The sequence below is a fragment of the Acipenser ruthenus genome, chromosome 18 (assembly GCF_902713425.1).
Source record: "Acipenser ruthenus chromosome 18, fAciRut3.2 maternal haplotype, whole genome shotgun sequence".
In the NCBI taxonomy this organism is placed as follows: Eukaryota; Metazoa; Chordata; class Actinopteri; order Acipenseriformes; family Acipenseridae; genus Acipenser; species Acipenser ruthenus.
The window spans coordinates 9,787,845-9,811,185 of NC_081206.1; the positions used below are offsets into that span (position 1 = coordinate 9,787,845).

Sequence of the window (23,341 nt, forward strand, 5' to 3'; positions counted from 1 at the left end):
CTGACTTTGTACTCTCCCACCAGAATGCAATAGCACTGGCTGGAGTTTGTTATTTCTCGTTTTGGCTAAAAATACGAGGTGTTTTATATTATTAATGTAATTGTTTAAATTACTGTATTTGTTGAAAAAGTTTGTTCTCTTGTGTTATGCGCAGGCCTGGCTGCAACGTGGCGATTCTTGCTTCGGTTGTGTGGAACCTCCCTTGGCAGGTTCTCCACATCAATGTTTTAGAGCTGCAGGCAGTTTACCTGGTCTTGCAGATTGTTTTGCAGGAGGTTCAAGGGAGATGTGCTTGTCTGTACGGGCAACACAACAGTGGTGGATTACATCAACCACCAGTGCGGGCTCAGGTCACCCAGTCTCTATCGTGCGGCCCACATGCTTTTGCTCTGGAAGCATGAGAACCTCCTCTCACTACGGGCAGTACATCTGACAAACTGGGCGGTGGACCTCCTCTCAAGGAGAATCCCTAGTGCCTCAGAGTGGAGGCTTCACCCTGAGGTGGTGAGCCTCATTTGGGAGAGATTCGGGAGAGCAGAGTTTGATCTCTTTGCCTTCCAGGAATCAACCCACTATCCCTTCTGGCTCTCCATAATAGGAGACAGGGACCCACTGGCGATAGATGCCTTGGCACACCAGTGGCCAAGGCCACTGTTATATCCCTTCCCACCGCTTGCCCTGCTCCCGTGGTGTCTGGAGAAAGCGGCTCGTTGGCTTCAGATGCCTATGAAGGACATTGTTCTTCGTTGGAGGCTAAACGTGGGGCTTAATGCACTCATGAAGCCTCCATTTGAGCCCGTGCATTCAGCTCAGCTGACATTTTTATCGCTCAAAGAGGCTTTCTTGCTTGCGATCATCCCCGCAAAGCGGGTGAGTGAGATGCAGGCATTCCCCGTAGCTAAAGTCTGCTTGATTATTACAGAGGCCAGGACAAAGGTTACAGTCCGTACCAATACTGCCCTTTTCCCAAAGATGATCTTGGCATTCCATGTCAACCAGTCTGTGGAATTGAAGGCTTTCCACCCACCTTCTTTCCAGTCTGAGAGCGACAGCTCCATACACTCTGCCCAGTGTGGCCCCTGGCGTACTACACCGACAGGAGGAAAAGTTGGAGGCAGTCCAAACTATTTTGTCTTTATGGGGCTAAGTCCCATGGTCAAGCCCTGTCTAAGCAGTGGCTGTCCAAGTGGATAGCAGACACAGTCAGGACTGCCTATGAGCTGGCCAACTTGCCCCATCCAGAAAAGCTCACTGCCCATTCCACTAGGGGCAAGGCTACTTTGTGGGCTTTGTTCCAGGGTGCATTTGTCAAGGAAATATGCAGTGCAGTGGTGTGGGCTACTCCCCATACCTTCACTAGGTTCTACAGACTGAATGTCATAGATCCTCAAAACCCTGGCTTTGGAACTAGTGTTAAGGGTGGCTTCCCAGTCGACCCTTACAACACAGGCATAGAGGTGAGTTTCACCCTCAATTCTTTTGCCCTAGCTACTGTTACTGGGATTCCATATGGTAACGCACAAGGCAGCCCCGGCTTAGCCTTGTAGCATTCCAGTCGTTCTGCAATATTGCCCTTGCGACGGCTTTGGAACACTTGCCCATATGGTAATGGTTACATTTCATACTTGAAAGGGAACGTTAGGTTACTATCATAACCCTGGTTCCCTGAAATATCAATGTACCCATTAACCTTCAAGGTCGTGCGTCCATGATTGCAGCAGTCTTGAAGGAAAAATGACACAGAGATCTGTGAACGCAGTCTTCTTGTACCCTCGGGGGCGGGCATGACTGCATCACAGGCTCGCTGAGCAGCTTTCTTATTCAGGTTCTGGGTCTTTAGGAGGCAAATACCCATACGGTAATGGTTACATTTCTATTTCAGGGAACCAAGGCTATGATAATAACCCAACGTTTTAGACAACAGAAACATTCTGCCAAAGCTCTGCATGATCTTTATACGGTTTAGTAAATCAATGGGTGCAACAATTAACCAAAGATTCAGTCCTGGCTTTCACAAAACCACACTTGTGTGGGTTGCCATGATTTGCCCCACACCCATTCAACTCATAATAAATAATATACTATGTCACATTTAAAAGTAGTTTAATCAATCCACAGACATAAATGTCAATCACACAATACATATCAATGTTTTATATGGGGCACATTAGAAATAAATAAAACACACACATCTATTAAATACATTTTAAAGTATTATACAGAATCTCTCTTAATTATAATCTATTGACTTTAAAACATATATTACTTTATTAATAGCCATAATAAAAAGTGCTAAGATGGACAGGGGTACTGGACTCGTGTGCAGCTCACTCGATGGCCTCCATCACTTCCATGACCAGCGTGCGAGGTCCTGTCATGATCAGATGGCTGATGGTCTTGTAGTCCAGCTGAAGCACAAGGGTGGAATTCACAGAGAACACAAACTGACACACCTATCGAGGACACAAAACCGCAAATCAAATTGTGGAATTCTTGAAGAAAACAAAGATAAAAGTACTGGAATGGCCTTCTCAATCACCAGGGGTGTGCTCAATAAGCACAACCGTTCAAAATGGCTGACCTGAATTATCAGTGCGGTGGCTGAAAATTGATTTTTCCAAATCTGGACTTGTTTGACCAACACATGTGAGGTAAGTAATGTTTTTGTTGTCATTTTGGCTTTTTAAACTGATGATGATTTTTTTAAGTGACTATTGTATTAGAAAAGAAACAGTGTCAATAACTTTACATTACAAAAATACAATAGTAGTAATTACAGTTATAAAAATAAATTTAAAACATTTCGATATCTTGCCTGCCATTTTCAGTGCTTGCTCCTAACAGACCATTCTAGAAGTGGCAACATCTGTTACAGAGCACTCTGCTTACTGAACACACACTACCCACTGCAACAGAAATACTTTGGACTGATATGAAAAAAGCTGTAGCCAAGTGTATCCAATCTGCCTGAGCTGAAGGAAATATGCAAGACAGATTGGCCCCAGATTTCACCAACAAGATGTAACATACTGGTTAAGAATGATCAAACGTGTGAAAAGTTTGTTTTTGATAAAGAGTATTTGTTAAAATACTATAAATTGTGTATTTTGCTTTTTGTTATATTAATAATTGGTTGAAGTTCACTAAATTCTTGTCCTTAATCCGTTACCTTGACTTATAGTATAATATGTCTAGACTGCCAGTACTTTTGTCTGCAACTGTAGCTACTAAGCAAATAATGATCTAAGCAAAAACAACAGAGAATCATACCCACTTCAAAAGGCTATGAAACAGATTAAACATCAGGAAAAATGTACATGATATTCCTATTGAATCCAATGTTAGGCCTTTCCAGAAAAGTTAGAAAAGTTATTATTTTCCCCAGACGTTTCCACGAGGACACTGTGATGCCCAGGCAGAACCACAAGACTACAGCATTACCAGCACTGGCAAATCCATGGATTTAAAGCAAATGGAATTAGTGTGGGGGCGGTTAGTCTCACCCCAGCAAATCGTGGCAAACCTCCAATTAAAAAAAAAACAACAATAATAATCTCTGGAGGCATTTAAGACACTGGCTTTTAAAATTAAACAAACATTCCCAGGAAACCCAATTAAGAGATTAAAAATGTAATTCCATAAAAACAGACCCGGAGGCAGGGCAGCATGTAGTGACAGCACACGGGCACACCTCAATTCAAGCACTGCAGTGTTAGAGAATTACCGCCCTATTCCCTGGAAATGCTTTATATTCAAGGGCTGGTTTTTAATTCAACCTCTTCAATGCTTGTTTCTCCTAATGGGCAGATAGAAGTTTTAAGAATGGACACTCAGAACATAAGAATTCAGCCACACACAGAGTCCCAATCAGAACACATGTTTTGCAGCAGTCTCAACTTATAGCCACTCTCACCTACAATAGTATCTACTTTATTATTGGAAGAAACCAGTAAGTCATTGTAACAGGGGAGATCTGTGCTGACTCTTCTGACGTGTTCATAGTGCTGCAGGGAGAGGGCAGCAGCTCGTCAATATCTGCCTGTCAGTCATGGCAGTGACACGGAGAGGGGAAAGAGTGGGTGTGCGGACTTTCCTTCTCTCTGAGTGGCTGGGAGGCGGGTCTTGGGGGAATTGCTGACCCTATAAGTTTCATTCTGCTGTTCCCTCAGGTCTGCCCACGGAGACGTAAAACGGCGTGCGGAAGCGCTGGAGGAAAATCAGCCCGGACGAAAAATCCCGGCGAGACAAATAAATAAGAAAACAAAGAAAGAAAGATTTAGCAGTAGCGGGGGAAAAGAAAACTCTTGGGCAGCCCCGATAAAGTGGATAGCAGGCTGAGGGAGCCGCTAGAGTAGGACGGAGACCCGGGCCGTACGAGTAGCGACGGTTGGGGAGAAGCTGCCGAGTGCAGCACTTTTTATTTTGTAGTTTTGTTTACTGTGTTTTGTTTGCTCTGTTTCTTTTGCCTTTTGATTAGTATTTTTTTGTTCTAACCTCTGTACCCTGTACCGCTCCGGTATAGTTGTGGCTCTGTCGCTACCATAGCTGGTACGGCAGGCCACAGACAACAGCGCCCTCTGCGGGCTGAACCCAAAATAAGTTTCTAATAAAACTGGGCACCTGTGCGGTGTTTTCAGCCTCATTTCTGTCTCCTGTGTCAGTGAATTACCCACCACCCTTCCACACGTGGTGTCAGAAGTGGGATTCACTGGCACTGCCCCCTTCAAGCAGTGCACACCAGCATGGATGCTTCCCAGTTTGCGGAGATGATGAATCTCCTGCGCCAGACCCTGACGGCAGCGGTGCAAGGGGCGGCTAGACCGGCGGGACCTGACCCCCGGTTGATGAGACCAACCAAGATGACGGCAGAGGATCGACCCGAAGCCTACCTGGAGGTTCGAGGCGCTGGCGACCTCTGCCAGGTGGGATCAGGCCCAATGGGCCAGTTACCTCTTGCCCCAGTTAACGGGGGAGGCGCAAGCAGCAGCGAGGACGCTGTCTCCCGACCGGATGATGGACTACCCCACGCTAAAAGCTACCATCCTGAATCGCGTGGGGGCCACACCGGAGGGCTATCGGAGGAGGTTTCGGGAGGAGCGCTTCCCGCCCGAGGAGCACCCTAGAACCATAGCGCATCGCTTAAATGAGTATGCCATGGGGTGGTTGCGGCCAGATGCGACCACGAAAGCGAGGCTGGTGGAGGTGATTGTGGTGGAGCGCTTTCTGGAGTGTCTAGCTCCGGAACCACGGCTGTGGGTACAGCGGCAGGCACCCGCCACCATGGATCAGGCGGTCGCACTGGCAGAGCAGTACCGGGCAGCCGAACCAACGCCAGCCAGGCTGCCGGGGAGAAGCACTGCGGCATCATCGGCCCCACCGGCCCCGGATAGGGCGAAGGGACTGGGGGGAAGGGGTGTACAAGGTTTTGGGCGGGGGGGGGCTGTGCGAGCTCCCGGCCCGGGGACCGGGGCAGCGTGGGGTTCCCCGCGGGCTGCTGCGGGGTCGGACCGGGGTCTCGCACGGTTTCCTTACCGTCGAGCCCCTTTGATGGCTCCGGTGTTTCCACCTCTTGCCGAGGCTCCAGGGCGAGAAACTAGCCCACTGCGGTGTTGGACGTGCCGGGAGGTGGGACACCTCGCGCGGGATTGCCCCGTGATGGAGTGTGACCTCAGCCGACCAGGTAAGCCTGTTCAATTACCTCAGTCACTTCAGCAGACGGGTTTTGTTATTCCTGTGACAGTGGATGGTACAAAAACCCAGGCGCTCCTGGATTCAGGGTGTGGTCAGTCCCTAATACAGGATAGCCTAATCTCACTGGGGCATAAACGGTTATTGGGACAGGTGCATATTAAATGTATTCATGGGGATGTACGCTCCTACCCTAAGATAAGTGTGAATATAACGATTGGCCAGCAGGGGACGCAGGTGCATGTAGGGTTATGTCCTCGATTGCCAGTACCAGTAGTTCTGGGGCGGGACTGTGGGCAGTTTAAGGATTGGTTAGCTGCTCTGACAGCCCCGCCCACCCTATTGGCCAAGAAGGAGGAAGTAATTGGAGAGATCTTCCCCTTCTGTGACCCGAATTGGTTTTGCCATAGATTTAGACCCCGAAAAACTAAACGGGAACGTCGGGCCGCTAAGAATGAGGGCTGGCGATGGAAGGAGTCCGAGAGGTTTCAGGTGGGGGCGGTTGGTGAAGAGTCGGGGGGGGAGGCTGCGGAGCCGGCACAGGCGTCCGGCTCGGCTGCCTCCGCTCCGGACCGACCCGACCCAGAGCTGGAAGCCATGGGAGCTGATTTTTTAGCTCGTTCCCGTGACTTCCGACTCGAGCAAGGGCGTGACGACGTGCTGGGCAGGCTCTTTGACCAGGCAGCGGTGGTTAATGGTCGGGTGGTCGAGCCCAGACGCGCCGCCACGTACCCTCACTTTGAGATTAATCGAGACCTGCTGTATCGTGTTGACAAATTACCCCAGACGGGGGAGGTGCGTCATCAGTTGCTCATCCCTCAGCCCTTTAAGGAGGATTTGCTGCAGCTTGCTCACGCTATTCCCCTGTCTGGTCACTTAGGAAGGGACAAAACCAAAGCGAGGCTTGTGACACGGTTCTATTGGCTGGGGTTGGATGGTGACGTCAGACGGTTTTGTGAACGGTGTGGGGAGTGTCAGAAAGCTAGCCCTAGAGCCGTCCCACGAGCACCACTGGTGCCGTTGCCCCTAGTGGAAGCTCCGTTTGAGCGTATTGGGATGGACATAATCGGGCCATTGGAAAGGAGTGCGGCGGGATACACACACTTATCAGTCATTTTGGATTACGCGACGCGTTATCCAGAGGCTATACCCCTCCGATCTATGTCCGCTAAGTCTGTTGCCGACGAGCTCGTGAAGGTTTTCTCCCGGGTGGGGATCCCCAGGGAGATACTGACCGACCAAGGCACCAACTTTATGTCCCGGCTAATCCGCGGAACATGTAAACTTTTGGGGATTAAGACCATTAGGACATCGGTGTTTCATCCTCAGACCGATGGTCTTGTGGAGTGCTTTAATAAGACCCTTAAGAACATGTTGCGCAGATTTATTAGTAGTGATGTGCGTTACTGGGACCAGCTGATTCCTCCCCTTCTCTTTGCGATCAGAGAGGTACCCCAGGCTTCCACGGGGTTTTCTCCATTCGAGCTGCTGTATGGGCGAAGACCCCGGGGTGTGCTCGATCTGGTCAGAGAGATGTGGGAGGAACAGCAGGATAATTCGACTAATGCAGTCCGGTATGTGTTGGACCTGCGCAAACGTCTGGAGTCTGTTGGAAAATGGGCGCAGGATAATTTGCAGCAGGCACAACACAGACAGGAGACCCAATACAATAGAGGAGCCCGGTTGCGCACATTTCAGCCGGGGGATAAAGTGCTTCTATTATTACCCAGTTCTGAGTCAAAACTCCTGGCTAAGTGGCAAGGACCCTTCGAGGTTACACGCCGGGTTGGGGCGGTGGATTATGAGATCTGCCAGCCGGAGCGACGGAGAGAGAAACACATTTATCATGTTAACCTCCTGAAGCCCTGGCTGCAACCGGAGGCATTGATAGTGGCGCAGGCAGATGACGTCACCGACCTGGGACCTGATCTTTCTGTGTTGGCGAAAACAGGGTCGGTACAGATTGCAGAGAATCTGACACCAACACAGAAATGTCAGGCTCGGGCGCTGGTGACGAAATTTCCTGATGTGTTTTCTCCCGTCCCGGGGCGGACTCGAGTAGCCCATCATCACATTGAAGTTGAGCCGGGGGCGCTAGTTCGCCAGAGGCCATACCGTGTACCTGAACGTAAAAGACAGGTAATAAAAACGGAAATTGATGAAATGCTGAGACTGGGGGTAATAGAAGAGTCCCAAAGTGACTGGAATAGTCCAATTGTTTTAGTGGATAAGCCGGACGGGTCAACTCGATTTTGCATTGACTTCAGGCGAGTTAATGAAAAATCGAAGTTTGACGCTTATCCCATGCCCCGGGTAGATGAATTGCTGGAGCGTCTTGGCACGGCTCATTTTATGACGACACTGGATTTAACGAAGGGGTACTGGCAGATACCCCTGACCCCGGAATCCAGAGAGAGGACGGCGTTTTCGACTCCCTTCGGATTATACCAATTTAGGACCATGCCCTTTGGGTTGCACGGAGCACCAGCCACTTTCCAGCGGATGATGGATCGCATTTTGCGGCCCCATCAGCAGTACGCCGCTGCTTACATAGATGACGTGGTTATCCACAGTGAGGATTGGCCGAGTCATCTGTGTAAGGTAGCGGCGGTATTGCAATCCTTGCGGGAGGCTGGGCTCACTGCTAACCCAAAGAAATGTGCCATTGGGAAGAGTGAGTCGGAGTATTTGGGGTATCGAGTAGGGGGTGGCCAGATCAGACCGCTGATTGCTAAGGTGAAAGCCTTGGCTGACTGGCCGGTCCCTACAACCAAAACCCAGGTGCGCTCTTTCTTGGGACTAGCGGGCTATTACAGGAAGTTCATTCCGGACTTCGCCACGCTTGCTGCTCCCTTGACAGACCTCACCCGGAAGGCTGCCCCAAATACGGTTCAGTGGACGGAGCCGTGCCAGAGGGCCTTTCTCGCTTTGAAGCGGAGATTGTGTAGTAAGCCAGTGCTATGCAGTCCGGATTTCGGTAAGAGGTTCACCCTGCAGACGGATGCGTCAGAGACAGGTCTCGGGGCAGTGTTGTCTCAGGAGGTGCGGGGAAGCGAGCACCCGGTCCTGTACATCAGCAGGAAGCTCCTTCCCCGCGAGAAGAACTATAGTACCATCGAGAAGGAGTGTCTCGCGGTAAAATGGGCAGTCGAGTCACTCCGGTACTACCTCCTGGGGCGACACTTCACCCTGGTTACAGATCATGCCCCCTTGGCATGGCTTCACCGGATGAAGGATAACAACGCCAGAATCACGCGATGGTACTTGGCCCTGCAGCCCTATGCCTTCAGGGTTGTCCACCGAGCAGGGAAACTGCATCAAAACGCAGATTTTTTCTCTCGGGAAGGCATGGGGTTGTAGGATTTTCGAATGGACCGGTGGTGCCATTCTAAGGGGGAGGATATGTAACAGGGGAGATCTGTGCTGACTCTTCTGACGTGTTCATAGTGCTGCAGGGAGAGGGCAGCAGCTCGTCAATATCTGCCTGTCAGTCATGGCAGTGACACGGAGAGGGGAAAGAGTGGGTGTGTGGACTTTCCTTCTCTCTGAGTGGCTGGGAGGCGGGTCTTGGGGGAATTGCTGACCCTATAAGTTTCATTCTGCTGTTCCCTCAGGTCTGCCCACGGAGACGTAAAACGGCGTGCGGAAGCGCTGGAGGAAAATCAGCCCGGACGAAAAATCCCGGCGAGACAAATAAATAAGAAAACAAAGAAAGAAAGATTTAGCAGTAGCGGGGGAAAAGAAAACTCTTGGGCAGCCCCGATAAAGTGGATAGCAGGCTGAGGGAGCCGCTAGAGTAGGACGGAGACCCGGGCCGTACGAGTAGCGACGGTTGGGGAGAAGCTGCCGAGTGCAGCACTTTTTATTTTGTAGTTTTGTTTACTGTGTTTTGTTTGCTCTGTTTCTTTTGCCTTTTGATTAGTATTTTTTTGTTCTAACCTCTGTACCCTGTACCGCTCCGGTATAGTTGTGGCTCTGTCGCTACCATAGCTGGTACGGCAGGCCACAGACAACAGCGCCCTCTGCGGGCTGAACCCAAAATAAGTTTCTAATAAAACTGGGCACCTGTGCGGTGTTTTCAGCCTCATTTCTGTCTCCTGTGTCAGTGAATTACCCACCACCCTTCCACAGTCATGTATTAAATTCATGATTAAAAAAACAATAACATGCTTAAATTCCAATCTAGAGGCAGCAGAGGTTGAATCTCAGATCTGCACAAAGCACTGTGGAGTTGACTTGACTGAGTTACCTTGATCTGAGACATGCACCAGCACTGCAGAGTTACCTTGATCTGAGACCTGCACAAGCACTGCAGAGTTACCTTGATCTGAGACCTGCACAAGCACTGCAGAGTTACCTTGATCTGAGACCTGCACAAGCACTGCAGAGTTACCTTGATCTGAGACCTGCACAAGCACTGCAGAGTTACCTTGATTCCAGCTGCAGCAGCAGGTCCACCAGGGTCCACAGCCTGAATGTGGCAGGGCTTCCCTCCACGTACCACGATACCCCAGCCCACTGCGTCTCCCACAATCTCAAAAGAGACAGAGTGCACTGTTACTGCACTGGGCCTGTACACACAGATTTCCTGGTTCTGTATTATTACACCCTGCAAGGGGTGAGAGCCCTGCCGATGGGGATACAGTGAAGGCAGTCCTATCTACTTACTGTAAGTCTCGCTTACGTAAGGTAGTGTGCACATTTATTACAACACCCCGTTGCTTCTGTTTTGATTTGTTGTGTATATGAAATTAAACCACTGTCACTGAAAATCTGGGTAAATGATCAAAATAGGCAAATAAGTGTCTAATGTAATTGATGACTTCAATAGGCCACACATGCAATTGATTTAAAATAGTAAGAGAAAAAAGGAACACCTAGCCACAAATGATAAAATGCATCAGACTTTAAAGCACAAAGTGGTCTAACATTTTCTATTGTTTCTGTATCATCGATTAACTATATGAATCAATTAATTGAAATTCTCACACCCAGGCAGGCAGGTATATAAAAGGAAAATCTTGAGGTGTTCTTATAAATTTGCACACTGCTGTATATCTGGAAAACAGCTTATTAAATTCTGATGAAACTTGGTATGAACTTTATTTAGCATAGGTTATTGAGAATATAACAGTCTGGTGTTGTATGAGGATGTCTCTAGCTGTACATTTGTCTATCTGTATGTCATTTACATTGTACTAGTACCTGCATGATATGCTACACGATACACAATGTTCTTTTTTAAACCTTTCTGTGATTTACGATGCCCTACAGACACAGCGTCTTTACAACGGGGGTGGGAGGGGAGTGTTTTCAAAAACCCTCTCTGGTTACACAACGCAGGCCTCAGAGTATTCCAGCAGGTACTGGTTTTCTGTGTTTGTTTTTTATTGTCTGCAGTGGTCTGTGGAATGTTCAACACACTTGTGACACAGTGTTTTCATTGGCTCAGAGACATGTGCATTTACCTTGTAGGGATTGATAAGGTGAACTGTGTCACCTTCAAACTCATTCAAGCTGGAAATAAAAGTGGAATGTATAGAAAGCGCACAATGTTAGTATTCAGATACTGTAGCTACATTTTACAGGCACTATTTTAGTTTTCAAACATGTTAAAAATGTGTTCATTGTGTTTGAATATTTAGCTTTGAATTATTGTACCATATACTGTAGCTCAAACAAACTGTTGTAACATATTCTAAAGATTACATTAAATCATGACCGAAGGGGATATATTGTATTCAGTATATTTTGCTTTTGTTGCGTTTCTTTTGTTATTATTATTTATTAACGTTTAGGAGCTTTCCTTTATTTGGATTTCTCTTCTCTTTTACACAGATAAGCCCTGATAAACTCTCTCTACTCACTGCGATTGTTTTCTTGGTGTATGGTGCTCCAGGACACAGGAGCTCTTCATTAGTTATCACCCTCTTCAACACTGAACAGAGAGAGAAGCCCATGACATTACATTGCAGTCCCTGAGACTGGGGATGCATTCTGGAGCCTCTTCAGAACATGCTGTTCACTGCGGGTCCCAAGATATAGTGGAGAGTAAAACTGCTATTAAAAGAGAAAGTAGCGGGGCTCTGAAAAATATAGAGTGACACGTCCCTGCGTGGTGCTACAACTGTTTAAATAATGCACCTTCCTGGAGTGATTTAGAGGATAGATCTCAATCCCCTGTGCACTAGAGTGGACATTTTGAAAAAAGCTTTGAAACAAACTTTAAAGTCATAAGTGTAAAAAGTTGTCAGGATGTTAACCATGAAAAGAAATGACAGGTACGTTATTTATACAGTTGTAGCAACACGTGGGGAGGAGTACCACTATATTTTTTCAGGTTTTTTAGGGTCATTTGGACATAAAATACATACTGTGGCTTGTATGTTTACGTGTTTGTTTCCTACCTCTCATCAAGTTGAGTGTGTATTTCTCGCGCACTCTTAGCTTTGTCAGGCCCATGAGCAAAGTTCGGTCAGTCATACAAAAACTCAACTTGATTAGGTAGCCACTGAACACTTCTAAACATATTATAAATCATTACATCTAAAACAAAAGAAAACAGATGAAAACCTCACGAATATGTTTGTGTAGAACCTGTTCAAACATTTAGAAAACTTTGTTGTTGACATTCTGCGAGCAAGATCTACACTCAGTGAAATTAGAAGCGTAGCTGCTGCAATGGGTTCCAATAGTGACATGACTTACAGATGCAGTTTAGAATGTTCATTTACGTTCCTTCACTGCAGCTACTCCCCACAGGAGCTCAGGAGAGCTGAAGGTCAGTGGGTGCCCTCCGATCCCGATGAGCTACCGGCCCCTGACACCAGGGCAGTCAGGGCTGCTGTAGCACGGCGACTCAGACCCTACCCTAACCCGCAGGAGCACCAGAGCCAATGCAACACTCCCCACGGAGGACTGCATAACTCACTTTACTAACACAGCCACTTGGGAACCCCCAAAATCCAAAGTCTTTATACTGTGCCTAAATGTGAATATCAAGCATCTACAGTATCTGAACAACAAGGAAAAAAATATTATAGGCAAGCAAGCAAGTCCCCCCCTCCCCCCCCACAGGTGCATTTGCTTTTACTGGACGGTAAGATCGCACCTCAGTCCTGAGGCAAGACCCACTACAGTCCTTGGACTCTCAAGCAGAGACCGACAGTTGTGTTGAAATGTTTGGTGGCACCCTTATAAAAGTGCATGTAATAAATTGTAATAAATCATAGTGACAGCATGGTAAGCATTGTAAAGCACAGATAGGTGTAGTAAAGCTTATTTAAAAAAACAAACAAACAAGGCAAACTATGGTAAATGCATAGCAAAAAGCACAATTACCATGTAAACTTACTATGGTAAGCTTTAATAGGGGCATATACTTTAAAACACAGGTTTACTAACTGCAGTACATTCCAGTAGTGAGGATAAACCGCCATGCATTGTCCCAAATTCCCAATCATAATGTGTTCCTAGCGCAGTTCTGTATTTGGAATCCCCCTAAGCACTAAACACCCTGCGAGGGTTATCGTTCCGGATGATAAATTCTCTCCGGTCACATGCGGTGCAAACATGCAGGAAACACAATTGAAAGTGCAAACCAGACTCCACCTGATTTGGGATTGCATTCCACCAGGCCGGGGGGGCTGTTGAAATAGCCGCCTGGCCCCCCGCCGGAGAGAGAGGTGGCACTGCTCCTGCGCACTGCCGACAGAGGGGCCTTGATCTCCTTGTTGGGCTGGACTGAGAGGAGAGACAACAGCAAACAATACCATTACTACTGCAAAACGAGAGCTGGTAGAATACAGAGCAATAGCAAATGAAACCTACTTCATTCTGTGACCAGAAACACATCTAGCTGAAACGGTTGTTAAAGATTTCTTTTAGTGCAGTAGACGCTGCAGACCCTGTTCAGATGAATGATCCTCCCTTATGAAAGGTTACCGCACTAGATTTCCTATGGATATTGTATTCATTCACTGTGTTTTATAATACGCTTTTCCATAACTCTCTGCACTCTGCAAAGCGTACCCAGGCGTCACCTTGAACTTTGCTGTGTTTTTACTAAGCATCTTCTGTGGGTTTTTTATACTTCTATTTTATATTAATCAAAAATCAGTACCAACCCTTTCAAATACACAGACACAGCTTTTAAACAATTATCCTAGAATTGTGATACTGAAGTTTCTACAGCTGCCAGCAGCCTTCTGTGATAGTATCATTCTCTATAGGTTAAGTGTACATTCCACAGTATACTGGAATATATCTGAAGGTGTTCATATCCACAAAATAATAAACTGTGTCCTGCAGTTTCTTAAAGTGCTTGATCTCAATACGAACATCAAATTGTGGAATACACACTCAAATGTCACAAAGCGTAGCATGGGCGTATTTTGAGTAGTTCATTTCTGCGCCTTGTTTGATTCACATATGCAGCTCAAAGTGTATTTCTCTTTTACTGCTGTTTCTAAAACACATGAAATATGTCACATTTGTGTCTCAAGTACCATATATTCATACAAATAGGTGTATGAGCTTATATTTGAGTACCCACTGGATTCGTAAAGATGTTTATGCACAAGCTTTACTATACATCACAATGGGAACACAAAGCCACTTTGTGGCTTGGAACTTGGTTTCAGGCCACTGCATGGCACACCTGGTGAGACTTCAAAGTTTCCTCAAACTAGGTCTCCCCGTCTCCTGCAACCGGTTTCAAGCCACTGTGTTGTGCTTTGTGTTCCCTCAGCTGATAAAAGACCACATGAATCAGATTAAAATGAGAAGACCCCAATATTCGAAGGCAATTGTCTGTCCCAGATGAACAGTATATTTCCCTATGGGTGCTAACTGGAATGGCAGGATAGCCAATGGCAACGACACACAGCCCCACCTGAGAGGAAGCTGGTGCAGCCTGTCTCTGGGTTGAGTTTGCGCAGACAGAAGGGGCTGTCCGGATCCTCCTGAACTGGCCGGAGGATCTCGCCCAGCAGCTCCGTCAGCCTCCGTCGCCTCCGGAAGTTTATTCGGAAATGGTAGAGCAGGTTACTGTCGAAGAAATGGTGCCTGAGAGTGACTGCAGAGCAGAGAGAGGGGGAGAGTCACAGCTCGCTCCACACAGGAACCTGCTTTGCAATTCTGAGTTCATGTCTGCTTCAGAATCAAAATGGATTATCAAGAAATGTTTTGGTTAATTCAGACCAGACGCACATATAAAAATGTGTATGGGGACCCTGGTAGAAATATAATAATAATTATTATTTATTTCTTAGCAGACGTCCTTATCCAGGGCGACTTACAATTGTTACAAGATATCACGTTATTTTTACATACAATTACCCATTTATACAGTTGGGTTTTTACTAGAGCAATCTAGGTAAAGTACCTTGCTCAAGGGTACAGCAGCAGTGTCCACACCGGGGATTGAACCCACGACCCTCCAGTCAAGAGTCCAGAGCCCTAATCACTACTCCACACTGCTGCCCTAAATATAGCTAAGTTGTCATGCTTCCAAAGCGAGTGAAGGATCAGTGATGAAAGCAAGCGGGGCTTGATGTGTGTGTGTGTGTGTGTGTGTATGCTGCACAGGGTTATAAAGGAAAGCATTGCAGAATACTATGAGTAATGCAGAGACCCATGAGAGAGGGGGCCACAATGGTTTTCCGATCAAGCATAAACAAATGTACCCAAAATGGGCATTCGGTTCCCAGCATACCGTGTTGAATGATCCCGTGTTCCAGCAGGGTCCTGCAGAGCTCCACTGCCTCCTTCCTGGAGCTGGTCTCCCCATTCTGACCGAGCCAGTCAATGAGCTCACAGCCAGGGAAGGTGCGCTGGTACTGGATGCTGCTCTCCTCTCGGACCTTCATGATGGAGTCCTCAGCACTGATCAGGCTGCAGGAGACACATGCAAATCAAGGGACGGGGCAGTCCGACGGAACCCCTTCAGAAGTCTGCAGACACAATGGTTACCAAGGAGTTCCTGCAGAGCACTACAAACACAAATATCACTGGTTTACAGAAAAGCTGACTGCAGAAGCAACTACACTCGGACACCTTCAGTAGCTTTCTACTGCTTACAGTACACTGAGCCAACAAAATAAATCTAATATGCATATACCTTCACTATAGAGCTCACATTTTCCTAAATGAAAAGATGGACACTAAATGAAATCGCTGCATTTCCTGAAGACCTGTTTTCAGTGTTTTAGTTCCTTCATGCAACCTCTCCAAGTTTAGGCAGGGAATGATTCTCCGACAGCTTCCAATGAATTACTAGGGGTGTGAAGACACTCTGTGTTTTCAGAGCAATTACCTTTAAGAAAATACCGGTATTGTCACACCCCTATAAATTAACATTGAAAAATCGAATTCACTTTTACCATAATGTGTGCATTTCTGAAAATGGGAGGTCTAGCAGATGACATTAAGCAGGATTTACCAGAATTTTGTTAGCATCGTGTGCTTTAAGCATTGCACTGTAAAAACACCCTGGGGAAGAAGTTTACATTTTAAAACTATAAACTAAGCATCACATTTTCAAAACCCTTCCGATCTCAATTGGCTATAATCCGATAAACGTTAGATTTGTAACCTTTCAGGTACGGCGCGGTTACAACGCGATTACGAAGGCCCTCCTCGTCATGTCTGCTGTTGAGAGTTAGATTGGAGAATCAGAAAGCTTACCTCTCATACAAACTTTGACCTCTCATGAAGACTTTGACGTTCTTATCAAGCGGAAACGTCCCATCGTCTTTCCTGAACCTGTACAGCAGTTTGGCGTCTTTGTATTCCGAGTGCTTGTCACAAACTAAAGCAAGACAAAACGCAGATAAAATAAATCACTCCGTTGCCAAGGAAGACGTGTGGCATTCACAAGGGCTCTGTTTCATTTCCTACACTCTAGGGCTAAACTTTAACATATTGGAATTGTTTGCAACCAATCAAAAAAGCCAGAGAAGCCCTGCCTTAGAGTTACTTTTTTTATGATACAACATTAATGTGTATGAAACTAAATGTGTATAACATCTACATGTATATGGAAAAGACTTGAATAAATAAGCTTACACAGGTGTACACATCCTACTTTATAAGCACTACAGCTGACCTTTCTATTTCACATGCATATCATTGACAAGGGTTCAGGAAGATTGAAAACATTTCAACTCTACACTCTTGAAGCGACTGTAGATAAGATACTCGCATAGCTGACAGGTTGTGAACTTCTATTTGTTATACGTCTCAAAAGTCCCATTTTAAAAGAAACGCACGTTACAGTAAACTTGCATTTTTATTTTAAAACAGGATATATGGTACTACATTTGGTGAATGAAATCTCTGTTTGCAAGCCATGCTTTCAGTTAGTTTTGCATTGACTCATTTCATCTGGAGGGTGAAACTGTCCCCACCTCCTGTCATTAACCAACCAGCTGCTTCCCCTATTGACTGTACCAGATATGTTTTAAAATGAAAATACATGTGTGCTTTACCATGTGGTTCTTTCAAAACTGCACATTGGATGCCAATGGAAGTGCAAAACAGGGAAGATTAAGGAAACTATTGTGTTAGCTACAGTTACTTTAATATCCCTTCTAGGATGTAAAGAGCTGCAGCTCCAGAGCTGTCTCCTAGCAAGTGCAAATGTAAATAAAGCAATCCAGCCGTGCCTCTAGATCGAGCTGTTGGCTCAGGGTTCGCTGTTTACCTGGGCCCCTTTTGTCGTCATATACTGTGCAGGAAAGATGTTTGCTGTAACTGGATAAAAAGAACCAGCAAAAAAGATCTCTCATAAATCTGAACTGAACTAAACAATGCGTTATTACTTCAAAACACACAGAGCAGGTTTCCAGGATGCTGAATCCTAACAAAAAAAACACTCCTCAAACAAAGGGTTACCAGACATCCTGGGTGTAAAGTGCTTTTTATGTATTTCAAAAATGTATTTTAGTACATTGAGGAGGGAGGGAACTTACGAAACCTGGTCAGCCAACAAGGAAGTGGACAGTCATATTATATAACTGAACAGGAGAGCAGGACACTGCAGCTTGAAGCAGTTTAATGCCAGTATTCACCTGGTTAATTATTATCTTTAAATGTTTTAGCGTGACGTCCATTAGGTAGCACACACTTCCTTTCTTTGTTGATTCAGAGTCATTAAAGCAATGTCAATTATTATTCATCAGCTTAATTGATCACAAAAGCTTTTAGGCCATGCTGTTCTGTTTGGGTTCCTACAATGTCTTATATAATGAAGGTGTCCGTGTCAGAGAAATGGCACCCTACCGTGGTGTACGATGTTGTGAGCCATTAACTCCTGCATGAGTCGTATTGCTGTCTCCCTTTCTGGAGCCTCCTTGTGTTCTATCAGCCAATCAGTGAGCTCCTTAGCCACAAAGCAGTTTGGGTAAGTGCGGAGGTGGTAGCGGCGGTCTTTGATAAGCTTGCTATCGTGCAACCGAAGCCTGAGAAAAAATATATGAAAATCAATATTTTATGAATGTATGGTATCGCTTTATATAAGAAATGAAATCGAGATTTTTATTAGAATGCAGGCAGTTGTGTTCTCGTGCAGAGCCAGATTGCAATGCTGTAACAAAGTATGCCCCTCACCATCCCCTAAAAGTAGGTCACTAGGACTTAAACACAGGAAGTGGTTAGGTACCAGGAACAATAAAAACTCTGTTACAGACACTTTTTGGCCTCTCTTGAATGTAAAGGCACCTTCAATATTAAGGCCCACCCTGTATTCAGCAATAGGGCCGTCACCATCCTGTTGACCCAAAGGCATCATGCCTCTATGAAGTTACTGTACCTCAGACCAGCATGGGTCTTTTTGTCAGTAAGTGCCATTGAGTGCATAGCAGCTCCAGCAGTGGGATGGCACACGTTCTTGATTCTATGAAGACATTTTGACTGATCCAGTCTAGGTTACATATACAGTAGTGTGCACATGTATTACAACACCTCAAGATCTGTCATTCATATACCTACTGGCATGAAAGAGAATTTCCATTTCGCTCAGTAATCAGTGATATGGAAACAACAGGCACTCGTGTGAAAATGTTAGACCACTTTGTGCTTTAATTAGGCATCTTAAACAACTTCTAAAAAGTCTCATGAATTTTACCATTTGTGGCTATGTGTTCATTTTCTCTTACTATTTTAAATGAATTGCAAGTGTGGCCTATTAAAGTCATCAGTTAAATTAGATAAGCACAATCTGCCTATTTTGACAATTTTCCAAGGTTTTCAGTTCCAGTGGTTTGATTTCATACGCACAACAAATCAATACTACAGAAGCAATGGTGTGTTTGAATAAATGTGCACACTACTGTAGCCTCTCTTTAGGTTCACATTGATTATACAAAAACTAGCTAAAAGCATCTTGTAATGGGCTTTAGCAGAGAAAATATTGCTATGAACCAGGCTGAGCTCAAACTTTACAAACAGAAAAGGTTTCAGGGATGCAATAAAAAAAAATACTTGTTATCCCCCCCCCCCCCCCCCCACACACACACACAATATTTAAGTAATTGCAATAAGAAACACTCAAAATGATTGCAAACACCATAATAAGGGAAAGAGACAATAAAAGAAAATCTAACACAATGTCATTGGAAGCTAGTTAACAGAAGATTTCCAAGTTAGCCATCCCAGGGTATTCATTGAAGACTGTAGTCACTAGTTTTAATCAAAGGCTCACCTCAGCTGCTCTCCAGCAATCAGAACCTCCGCTTTGTGATGTCTTTCAGTTGCTTTCTTCTTCACACTGCTTCCAAGACTTTCCATCTTCCTGGATCACATAGACCTCTGCAGAAAGAAGCCCAGTCTGTGCTCCAGGATTTCTCCACCCTGCTTTATTTACTGCCAGGCTGCATGCTTGATCGACGCTCAGCACACAGGTTCCTGTTTACAGCTGTCTTCAGTTACTCCACGCTATTCTGTGTCACAGACTTGAACGCAACTTCTTTGGTTGAAGTTCTGTTAACACTTTTAAAGTCAGTTTGTGGTTAGCGATTGCTGCATGGTGATTTTGAGAGGCAGGTAGAAGAGGAGAGCTCCTGTCATGAGAGGAGTGCTGTCTTGTAACCTGATCCAGTGAACTTTCATTGTCACTCATTGCATGATTAGTGTTGCAGAGTGAGAGAGAGAGAGAGAGAGAGAGAGAGAGAGAGAGAGAGAGAGAGAGAGAGAGAGAGAGAGAGAGAGAGAGAGAGAGAGAGAGAGAGAAGAAAGAAAGGCACAGATTTTACAAACACAGAACCTGGAAGGGGTGAAACTGCTATGCAATAGGAGTCTTATTTCCATCCCTGACTCTACTCCTAATTCCTGCTGTATTTCTTACAGGTTAGTGGCAACACACCAGGGTTATGAATGTACATGATTCTGACAGCTCTATTTCACACCCATACGTTTTTTGTTTTTCTTTAAAATCAAGTAATTAAAGCAGAAAAATGAGTTAAATTGAAAACTGGTATGATATAAATCATGAAAGAGACGGTCTGCATTCTCTCAAAACAATGTAATGCATGACATAATGAGAACGAATGTTTCAAAGACAAATTCTAGTTAATTAGTCATCTTAAACAACTTCTAAAAAAGTCTCCTGCATTTTACCATTTGTTGCTGTGTTCCTTTTTCCTAACTATTTTAAATTAACTGCATGTGTGGCCTATTACATTAGACAATCACTAATTTGCCTATTTGGACAGCTTTCCATAATTTCCAGTTCCAGTGGTTTGATTTCATAAGCACAACAAACAGAAGCAATGAGGTGTTCTAATAAATGTGCACACTAACTATGTTTGAAGGAGAATCAGCAGAGTGAAAGCGAGTGAGAGTTTGCATACTGTGCTCTGAAAATGACAGTGTATTCCAGCTCTTTGTTTTAAAAGGACACAGCACTTTACTATTTAAAAAGTGAATTTAAATACCTTTATTTTTTGCAACCTGTTTTACTTTGAAATACAGTACTGGAATTGTGCATGTAATATAATCTGATTTTACATGTCTGTATGCTGTATGTGCAGTAATAGCAAAGTAAAATATGTTTCAATATACAGTAGTCCACAAGATTGGACAAAATATTCCTGATAAGCATTTTTTCCCTCGTCTCCACAAGAATTGACAGCACCTGACTTTAATCCCTGGTCGGTCTGAATTAATTTACCTTTCCTAAAGACTGAAACGTATTTACCTGTATTTTGTAGTACAGTATATACACATGAAACATGCCTTGTGTTGTTATTTTGTTTTATACTAATGAACGTGCATCATGGTTTTGTTTGAATCCTGTATGAAATGTGGATTTTACCAGTGTTGCATGACTCTGTTGTCAAAACAAGTACTTTTCATTATGAACTTGGATGGGGTTTGGATTGTTTATATTAAAACTAGAAGTAGAACATTTAACTTACTGAGTGGACTTCCTGTGTCCCCGATTGGCTCACCTGGTAAAGGCACGACCACGTGGGGTGCAGGGTGAGTCATAGTCTGGGGAGCGCATGTTCCTGGCCGTTCCATTTTACAGCCTTGGCTGGACCAGGGGTGTCACATTGGCTTCCGCACTCTCATAGTTTGGAGGGGTCTAATAGGCAGGGACTGAGTCACCTCACTATACTACACCGGCCCCTACTGGACAGGTCAGCTCAAACGGCCATCTTGCCCTTTGTCCAGGGTCTATTACCTCTCAGACATCCGCTCTCGAGTTCCTGGGTGTAAAGGGATGATTGACTTGAGGATCGGAGGAAACCCACTGACCTGCAGTTCTCCATTTTGAAAAGAGCTTTGAAACAGATTATTACTGTAAAATGTTGCCAGGATGTTAACAAAGAAAAGAAAAATTAGAGGCATATTATTTAAACAGTAGCAACACGTGGGGATGTGTAACACTAGATTTTTCAGAACTCAGCTTACTATTTAAGAGGTTTATACCTACCTTCAACTGCTTGAACCTGTAAGGCGTTTACACTGAATCAACAGCATTGTTATTTCCAGTCTTCAGTGTTGTCTCTCCTTGTGGCTGGGAAGATATTAGAACTTACAGTATGCAAGGAAACTTTAGCGAAGCAAACCACACATTTTTTTTTTTCTCTAAAATGTTTTTTTTTTATCTTTCTTGGTTTTTCCTTTATAAAACTCAACATGTTTGGTTTGATCCTATTTTTTTTGTGAGAAATGTTTCAAAGAATACAAATAAAGCATCCATTTAAATAACCTTTATAATAAAAACACCTATCCCGAAAAAATACTGATAAATCTGAAGTAGCCATATATTATATACTGGGTGCTACATAATATAAATGCTCCCTCATGAAAATGAAAGCATACTTTTATAGCTCTACCGTGGCCTGGCACATGGTAATTTGCATACAGCTTTGCAACTACACTGTCACTGTGACTTAGCTTTGACCTGCCAGTACTTTACACAGGAACACCAAATACACACTTTCAAACTTTCACTGTAATTTTGCAGTTTTCCCATGCCTTTCCCATAGATCTTTACCATGCTTTCGTTATGCGTTTGCAAAGGGAAACTTTATAATGATTCCTGTCCACCATGCCTATAAAACATTTTCTATAACAGTTTTGTTTCATATGGGGAGTTATACAGACGTGCTCAAATTTGTTGGTACCCCTCCACAAAAAACGAAGAATGCACAATTTTCTCTGAAATAACTTGAAACTGACAAAAGTAATTGGCATCCACCATTGTTTATTCCATATTTAATAGAAATCAGACTTTGCTTTTGATTTTTTATTCAACATAATATTGTAAATAATAAAACAAATGAAAATGGCATGGACAAAAATGATGGGACCGCTAACCTAATATTTTGTTGCACAACCTTCAGAGGCAATCACTGCAATCAAACGTTTTCTGTAGCTCTCAATGAGACTTCTGCACCTGTTAACAGGTAGTTTGGCCCACTCTTCCTGAGCAAACTGCTCCAGCTGTCTCAGGTTTGATGGGTGCCTTCTCCAGACTGCAAGTTTCAGCTCTTTCCATAGATGTTCGATAGGATTCAGATCAGGACTCATAGAAGGCCACTTCAGAATAGTCCAATGTTTTGTTCTTATCCATTCTTGGGTGCTTTTAGCTGTGTGTTTTGGGTCATTATCCTGTTGGAGGACCCATGACCTGCGACTGAGACAGAGCTTGCTGACACTGGGCAGTACGTTTCGCTCCAGAATGCCTTGATAGTCTTGAGATTTCATTGTGCCCTGCACAGATTCAAGGCACCCTGTGTCAGGCGCAGCAAAGCAGCCCCAAAACATAACCGAGCCTCCTCCATGTTTCACTGTAGGTATGGTGTTCTTTTCTTTGAAAGCTTCAGTTTTGACTCATCTGTCCAAAGGACATTCTCCCAGAAGGATTGTGGCTTGTCAATATGCATTTTAGCAAATTCCAGTCTGGCTTTTTTATGTTTTTCTTTCAAAAGTGGAGTCCTCCTGGGTCTTCTTCCATGGAGCCCACTTTCGCTCAAAAAGCGACGGATGGTGCGATCAGAAACTGACGTACCTTCACCTTGGAGTTCAGCTTGTATCTCTTTGGCAGTTATCCTTGGTTCTTTTTCTACCATTCGCACTTTCCTTCTGTTCAATCTGTGGTCGATTTTCCTCTTGCGGCCGCGCCCAGGGAGGTTGGCTACAG

General features: G+C 44.8%; 1 protein-coding gene across 1 annotated transcript; it reads right to left on the minus strand.

Annotated features, from left to right (window-relative positions):
* Positions 1 to 2,097: 2,097 nt before the first annotated feature.
* Positions 2,098 to 19,776, minus strand: LOC117418064 (DEP domain-containing mTOR-interacting protein-like). Its single transcript, XM_034030631.3, has 9 exons — positions 19,391 to 19,776; positions 17,971 to 18,149; positions 16,375 to 16,498; positions 15,404 to 15,582; positions 14,582 to 14,764; positions 13,300 to 13,431; positions 11,556 to 11,626; positions 10,118 to 10,222; positions 2,098 to 2,453 (listed from the first exon to the last, which is right to left on the minus strand). The coding sequence occupies exons 1-9, from the start codon at positions 19,474 to 19,476 to the stop codon at positions 2,328 to 2,330; spliced, it is 1,185 nt and encodes a 394-aa protein (XP_033886522.3). The 5' UTR covers positions 19,477 to 19,776; the 3' UTR covers positions 2,098 to 2,327.
* Positions 19,777 to 23,341: the final 3,565 nt, after the last annotated feature.